The sequence below is a fragment of the Protomyctophum bolini genome, assembly GCF_963924005.1.
Source record: "Protomyctophum bolini genome assembly, contig: SCAFFOLD_147, whole genome shotgun sequence".
Lineage (NCBI taxonomy): Eukaryota > Metazoa > Chordata > Actinopteri > Myctophiformes > Myctophidae > Protomyctophum > Protomyctophum bolini.
The window spans coordinates 141453-150031 of record NW_027666127.1 but is presented as its reverse complement, the minus strand read 5'-3'; the positions used below and the strand labels follow the sequence as shown (position 1 = coordinate 150031).

Here is an 8579-nt window from a genome sequence, read left to right as displayed (position 1 = left end):
AATTTGTCCACCAACGGGCATTATCCTTTTCAACTGACCCTATTCACCATTCTGGTGAATATACTATTTGTATACATTATGGTCTACAAGTACATGTAGTGAATGATAGAATCAGTCGAGGCGGCTGTTATAGTGCCACCATGAGGCTGATTTGAACCATTTGAAGGGGGGGGGGGGGGGTGTCTTCCTTGAGCTACATGCAGGGAGTGTTCATGCAGAGGTTGACCCTGATCAGCCCAGCAGTGACAGTGACCTGCGCACATACACACACACTGGATGGATAGACACACATAGTCGTCATCTCTATGCCTGTCAGTGTCGGCTTGGTGAAGACAAAAATAACCCTGCCTCCACCGAATCATTGGTGTGTTCTGCAGCTAGAAGATGGGGGCTTTTCCTGTGAACTGAAGTGGGATGTTATCTGTCTGTGCCTGGCCCCCACCATCTCTTCGAGTGGGTTCCCGTGGAATGCTTGGAGGGGATGGAGGAGTTCCAAAGGGGAGTGACGAGAGAGAGAGAGAGAGAGAGAGAGGGAGAGAGGGGGAGAGGGAGAGAGGGAGAGAGGGAGAGAGAGACTATATATACATCTCATGCAGGCTAGTACTCAAATGATACAGCTAGACCGTTGGATAACTGGACAGTATACACAGCATTCTTGAACTTGTGAGGTAAGTTTGAGATGTTGTGCTTAATTATTATTAATATCTACTATACAAGTGAAAAGGTGTACCCATACTCATTCTTCATGCTCTATCTCCGACCGAACCACACTTTCACCACACATCTCTATATGCAAAATAAATTCGCCACCCTCCCCGAACTGACATAGCCTATTTTTTAGCCGTTCAAGTTTCTTAGTTACTCTGCAAATATTACTTTTATGAAAATCACGATCGAGCCAGCAGATAAACGGGTGCCACAACACGCCGAGAAACAAGGAATTTAACCACGCTACTTGCATACACTGCAACTCGCTTACAATTCGCAAACCTGGCAACACTGCCTGCCTCTTACGTCACCAGCTCTGTTCCTCCTGGCCTCCGTAGTCCGTCGCGCTCACAATCTGTCGCAGCCATCTTGCTTTTCTTTTGGATGGGCGAGTGGACATTTAATGCTAATAAATTAATTATAGGTCCAGCAAGCAAATCATGATGGTCTGATTGTGCTCAATAGGTCACAATAACATTCCGAAATTAGGTGTTGTGTTTTGTATGGCATTTTCCCCAGTAGTAGTTGCATATCTATCTCAGCTTTTGCCTGATAGCACACATGCTAACGTCAGCAGCCATAGCAACATACAGTGTGCGCAGACATAACATGAGTTGTTTACAACACAAACACACGGCCTTTTAACCACGCAATACACACAACAGCTCGGGAGTTATTAAACCGAACGTGGACGCTGTTTCAGTGTTACATTTGCTGCGCATATCGGAATAATTGTAACGGCATGCATGATAAATGTAACAACGCTACAAAACACCATTAAACATATCGTTTTCAGCTTAAAGCTATTACATTTCATTGAAGCAACTCCTTAGCATTGTTTTCATACCATGGATGTGATAAGATAATGTATCAAACATAAGGGAAATATTAAATAGCATCGGGTGTACCAGTTTGGCCATTTCTTTTTTTTCAATGGGGCAATACATTGATTAAACAAACGTTTGATTGATTGAGTTGTACAACGTTATACAACCCTAAACTAATTTTAGAATACACTACACAATACAATACAATTTTAGAACATATTTTGCACGTTCCATTTTTTTACTCAGAGATCCCTTTAGCTACACATGTCATATTTCCAGGCAACGGACCTACACATGTCAGCTACCATAAACCACTTCAAGTTATTAGGACGAAATAACTGACAGGAGTGACGGTGCTGTGCTGTGAGTAAACTAATAGGGGAGAGCCGCCAAGGATGTAACATTTTGCACGTTTCATTCTTTTACTCAGAGATCCGTTTAGCTACACATGTAATATTTTCAGGCAACGGACCTACACATGTCAGCTACCATAAACCACTTCAAGTTATTTTTTTGATAAAACAGGTCGGGAGTTATTCAACCGAACGTGGACGCTGTTTCAGTGTTACATTTGCTGCGCATATCGGATCAATTGTAACGGCATGCATGATAAATGTAACAACGCTAAAAAACACCATTAAACATATCGTTCTCAGCTTAAAGCAATTACATTTCATTGAAGCAACTCCTTAGCATTGTTTTCATACCATGGATGTGATAAGAAAATGTATCAAACATAAGGGAAATATTAAATAGTATCGGGTGTACCAGTACCAGTTTGGCCATTTCTTTTTTTTCAATGGGGCAATACATTGATTAAACAAACGTTTGATTGATTGAGTTGTACAACGTTATACAACCCTAAACTAATTTCAGAATACACTACACGATACAATACCATTTCAGAACATATAATATTGGCCAATATGTCAAATATGTAAATATTACATATAATGGCATTGAATGGAAGCGGACCATTTGTAACACATGTTACAAATGACCCGCTTTTGCAAGTTTTCTTTGCAGTTGCTTACAGACCAGAATGAACGTGAATTCCGTCTAAACACGATGCAAACTAATGAAGAACATAAGCATGAACACATCCATGTGGATTTTTATTCACCAACACCAAAGACAAAAATTGTACCACACATATACTCCAGGTGTAAAATTAGACGCATTTTGAAGGTAAACACTTCAAACTTCAAACTCCTGGCCACGTAGAGTACGTTGCTGTACACATACTGACGCGATGGCGTCATGGTGGCGTTGACCAATCAAGATATAACGTCCATGTTACAACCGTGAAGCGTTACAACCTTGGCGGCTCTCCCCTACATTTGTTACTAACATTAGGTTGTGGCGAAGTAGACACGTGGCCAGCAGATACTGTGTTTTGGACAAACAGGCTAGGTATTGGTGTTGATTTGGGTCAACTGGACAAACAGCGTGGTGTTGTTTTGTGTCTGTGTTTGTGTTGGAGCGCCTCAGTGTGGCCGTACAGGTCATGTGCAACCTCTTCCACAGAGAGATGGAGACACTAAATCTCAGCTGGACAAACATGTTTGCATGCATGCATCGCTGCCTTGCATGCTGTGTGCTACTGTTGAGTCTGTCACTTACTTTGACTGATTTATGGCATTGTCTTTCTGTTAAAATCCAACTATGTTAATTTAAGAACTCTGGGCATATAGGTCATTGTTTATTCACTGTGCACACGTGTAGCCTATTGTATGTCAGACTGTATGTCTGTCCCACAGTCACAATCCTTTAGTACTTAGGCTGTGGAAATATTCAGGACAAAACAATGGTACATTTCCAATAACCCATTCGTTACTACATGTGGAGTCAACTCCCGCCATTTATTTCTTCCCATAGTGCGTGGCAAAGTCGCTCTGGGATGAGTGCGCGCGTAGCGCGCACGAAATTCTAGTTATTAATATTATGAATTAGTCTTTTTTGCATTAAAACAAAAATACATTTAATTTTTTATTTAGAAATGTATATTTTGTTTGGTTAGATCACTATGGAAAACAGACCTTGACTAAGAACTATGGGAGCTTGAAGACCTTTGATGACATGACTTCTAGAGACATCTATATCTAATTTTGACTTGTTTGCACAATACAATTCTCATTTAAGACAAACAGCTTAAATTCAATTTGAGCAGACGTGGAGATCATATTGTCAACGGATGTGGTCTGGGTGATTTGATTTTCATGACATGAGGATGTGGTCTCATAAGAGCTCAATAGGTTGGTACTGCCACCAGCTAAGTGGAAAGTAACGGATCATCATAATGGTGTTTTAAGCAGCACTTACGTGTTGTGTGAAAAGCCAGGAAACATATTGCACTGAAGGAGAGGCCAGAAGTTATCTTATTGACACTCACCTTATCACCTTAAAACAGCTTGGATATTAATATTTCCAAGTCGAAACAAAAAAATATCTATCAGTAAGTATTTATACTTCATAGTGTTTTTAAATGCCTTTTGGAGAGGTTTGGGAAATTGGACATTTTTTATTCTTTAATTATAATTCTACATTCCGTGACTAGAGCTATGTCTTTGTCCCCATTTTTGATCAGCTAGTTCAAATAATAATGTGAGAAATTGTGTAAGCAATAATATTATCTGCAAGGCAAAACGTAATTAGTGCAGTGATAGTCATTAGGAGGACAGCTTGTAAATTGACACCATTGATCTCAACACTGCAGCAATTACTGGTAAGCCTGTGACATGTTACTTTCAAACCTGTAATTTTCTAAATCATTTGTTATCACACCATTTTGTTTGTAATAACAATACAATTTTGTGTTTCATATTTAGATTTTATGATTTGGGCTTCAATCATAACATCCACTATTGCAAAAAAGAGGACTGTGGACTTCTTACTCATAATTTGTAATGTGTGACAATACCAGCAAAGGTCTAATCAGGTCCCTGTCATTAAATGAGACTTGCAGGGTGCGGCATGAAACTGGAGGCCTGCAAGTACTGACATGACCGGCCGTGTTTTTATGGTGGGGTTTGTTTGTCAGGAAAGACTTGTGAAAATATTACTTTAGAGTCAATGTTCTCTAGATACTGAACCTATTGTCCCTTGGCTTCGTTAAAAAGAAAAGGCACTGGGTGGCAATGTTGCTGTAAGACATATAATCACACTACAATGACGCTTACAGTGGTTTTATATTTCTTCTCCTTTCAGAAAACTGCATAGTCTGGCTGTTGACAGACCAAATTTGGATTAGTAAGTCTCATACGTATTATCTAAAGATGGGCAGATTGGCAGATTGGCTCGTGCAGAACAGGGGCAAGATTGAGAAAGGTCTGGAGATCATGGGGCAAGCTTCTGAGGTTCTGGCAGCCACTGTGGGCCAGCTTCATCCTATCTTGGAGGCTGTCTTTGTGGCCTCCGCTGAAATCCTTAGCAACCCGGATGGGAATGAGGCGCGCTACCTGACTGAACAGTTTGACCAGGTCAATCAGAAGCTTGTGGGTATCCAAGATGAGATTGATAAAATTGCACTGGAGCTTCAGAAGACCTCCATGAACAGGCAGAACTTTGACCAAGAGGCCCAGATGCTCAGTCAGTATGAAAAGTACCAGGACTTTATCAAAGCTAAGCCTAAATTTAAAGAGAAGAAGATGGAGAAGTTCCTCATTCAATATGATAACACAGGTCGTGACTTGAATTTAGATGCCCTGTACAATTCTGTCACAGGAGAAAACATGTCAGGAGATCCCATGCTGGAGACAGTAGTTGCAACAGAGCAGAGAAGCAGGAGGGCAGTTGAGGATTTTTGTGCGAGTCTCAAGAAGCTTTTCGTGGTGGGCATCATTGCAGTCATGGGCCATGCTGCCCTAAAGCAGGGGGTAGTTGGGGATGAAATGGTGAAGAAGTGGCAGGAGCGCATGGAGGATGTGGAGAAGCGTATGAAAGCTGCAGTGGACGACTGCACTGAGAACTTTGCAGATCAAGCCAAGCTGGACATGGAGCACAAGCTGCAGCAGACACCTGGCAGTGTTGACCTTGACTTCACCAAATCCCTTTTGGATTCCCTTGTTAAGAAATATGACTGGGTGAATTGGTCCATCAGAGTCTTCAATGATAAGGAGCGCATTTTCTTCTACAACTGGTTCGCAGGGAAAAAATACCATGGCAGTGGGGGAGGAGCTAACTACTTTGACGTGTTGACCAAGAACAACATCAAAGTGGTGATCTCTTTCAGTGTTAACCCAAAGCCTATCAACCAGAGCCAGATTCAGGAGCAGATTGAGGGGCAAAAGCTGAAGGGGGACATGATGCACGTGGCCCTATCTTTGAGCACAAGCTTCCCCAACTGTTTGGTACACGCTGTTAGCCCCTATAAGGAGGTGGTGGAGACCAACAACTTCCATGAGGATTGTTATTACTATGGAAAACATAAAAGAGCCTACCTCTGCATTCATCCTGAATAGTTACGCACAATTCAGAGTAATGGAGATTGTTTTAATGGGGAAATACCAAATACAATTCATAAATGTTTTGTTCTGTGTTGTTGAGGCTGGAATGTAAATTGCTGTCTTTCTTTTTTACATTATGATTATAAATGTACATTTATTTTCTCTAGTGATAAAAAGGCAGGCTATTTTCCACATCAAATTCATCTTTTTGCGTCTGTGTTTCAGTTGTTCCGACTCAGAGCCTACAGTGTTCAGGGTTAGGGTTAAAACCCACGTAATATTTATATTGATAAAAATACCCTGCAATAAACTGAGTTACATTCCAAACATGCAAGCTGCTTTATGCAAAAGAATTAGGGCAGTAGCAGTCTACCCATGTAGGCCTACTTCAGACAATCTTCTCATATAATTTAAGAGGGGAGCTAAATTTGAAGAAACTTCTTGTCCACACTACCATGAAAAGTCAATGTATAACAATCTGTGGGGTCAATTTGTGGAATGGTCTGGCTGTTGAGCTCAAACAAAGCACCAACATTGTACAATTTAAGAGGATGTACAAGAATGAATTACTTAACTATTACAGAGTGGAGGATGAGGCACGCTGATTATCTCGGGCTATACTTGATTTCTTAATTATTATACTTGATTTCTTAATTATTATACTTGTTTTCTTAATTATTATACTTGATTTCTTAATTATTATACTTGATTTCTCATTTATTGTTCTTACATACACATGGACACATGTACGTGGGTATGTATGTATGGATGCTGTTACATTTGGATTATATGTTTATTGCAATTACTGATGGGGGTAGGAGTAAATACGTTTTTACTTCTTCCTACTCCTTTTTGAACTTCAGGTGCAAGACCTATGATCACATTGTTGTCATTATATTTTTTCTTATTTCATTCAAAAAAGAAATATACATGCATTGTGGTTATATATATATATATTGTTTTTTCTTTTTTTCTTATTTGACTGTCAAAATAAAGATAATCAAATCAAATCAAATCAAATATAATCTACATAACTCTTTTTTTTCTGCCTTAATTTGTAATAAACCAAATGTATTAATGATTTTGATACCACTGGTCTTCATTATACTGAATGATGCCTTCAGATAGTAGGCAGCCTATGTGTAGGTAACCCTCATCTGGTGGAGTCAGGTTAATGTATAGGGTGACTAGATCCAAAGTGTTGATTTGAGTTGATTAGTATCACGTGTGGGACAGGGGGGATGGGACGGGGTTAGCGATTTATCACTTAAAACCTTTGATTCTAACATGTAAACCAAATTAAATAAGAAGGTTGTATCTGGCTATATCCAATTTTCTGATTTTGATTCTGGAAAGTTATGCAAATTCTGGCATATTTTCATATTTTCCTATGCCTAATTTCAGAAAACTGGGGGAAGTTTTATGGTGATAACTATTTCTTGAGAAGAAAAGGGTCCCGCACTGTCCCGATAACTATTTCTTAAAATGTGTCATCCTATTCACCTATAGGTGAAAATAACAAAATGTGTAATAAATAAATATGAAAAGGATACTCCTGTGGAAGGGTCGGTACTTTACTTGAAACAGCTTAATATACTGTGTAGTATAGGTATGGCTTTGCCTATTCATTTGGTAATCATTGTTGGGGAAAACTTCTGGGAACTCAGATTAGGGAATCATAGCCCACATTTGGAGCTCTGGCTCATGGACTTCCGTCTTATGTTGGTATTGCCATTAACACGGTAACACCTGAATGCAGCCTGCCACTGACTGATTGATTGATTGATTGAAATCTTTATTAACAGTTTGCAGAATTACAGTACATTTCAAGCACAAACTCAATACAAAGACTGTTAACTGTGAGTGGACGACCCAATTAAGCCTTACACTTGTTTACAACAGGGTCCACATTGTTCAATTCATCAAAACATTTAGAGACAAACAAATAGACACTTCTATGTAGTTAAAGAACAGAACAGGAATTCATCATATAGGAAGCGAAAAGGGAAAAAAAGTATATATACAGTGAGGGGAACAGGGGGATAAAAGAAAAGAAAACGAAAGACAGAGTGTAGGGCGCCTGCACACAACACCATGCGTTGATGCCATGTGTGCATATGTGCAGGCACCCAACACCACGTCCATACAAAAACATAGTACAATCCATAGTACAAAGACAGAGTGTAGGGCGCCTGCACACAACACCATGCGTTGATGCCATGTGTGCATATGTGCAGGCACCCAACACCACGTCCATACAAAAACATAGTACAATCCAGATACAAATTCAGCTTTTACAGAGGCCAGTTTCGAATTGCAGCCATCCGTAGGTGCCCTTTGAGAGCAGTTTTGAAGGAGCCAAGGGATTCACATGTCTTAATGACTGTTGGTAGGGCGTTCCACATTTTGGTCGCATAGGAGCGAAAAGAATTTAGTCCCTTGTTTGTGCCGAATCTGGGTTGTACATGGTTTGTTGCACTCCCTCTGGTGTTGTGGGTGTGGACTTCGTTTACATTAAGGAAGTATTTAGACAGGTACATGGGTATCTTGGTGGTGTATCTAATCTTGTGGACCAGACCCATTGCAAGATGCTGTACTC

General features: G+C 40.1%; 1 protein-coding gene across 1 annotated transcript; it reads left to right on the top strand.

Annotated features, from left to right (window-relative positions):
- Window positions 1-640: 640 nt before the first annotated feature.
- Window positions 641-5995, top strand: LOC308312070 (protein rapunzel-like; the record flags this gene model as incomplete). The annotated part of the gene is made up of 2 exons (XM_080794473.1): window positions 641-668; window positions 4743-5995. The coding sequence occupies exon 2, from the start codon at window positions 4811-4813 to the stop codon at window positions 5993-5995; it is 1185 nt and encodes a 394-aa protein (XP_080650599.1). The 5' UTR covers window positions 641-668; window positions 4743-4810.
- Between the last annotated feature and the right edge of the window lie 2584 nt (window positions 5996-8579).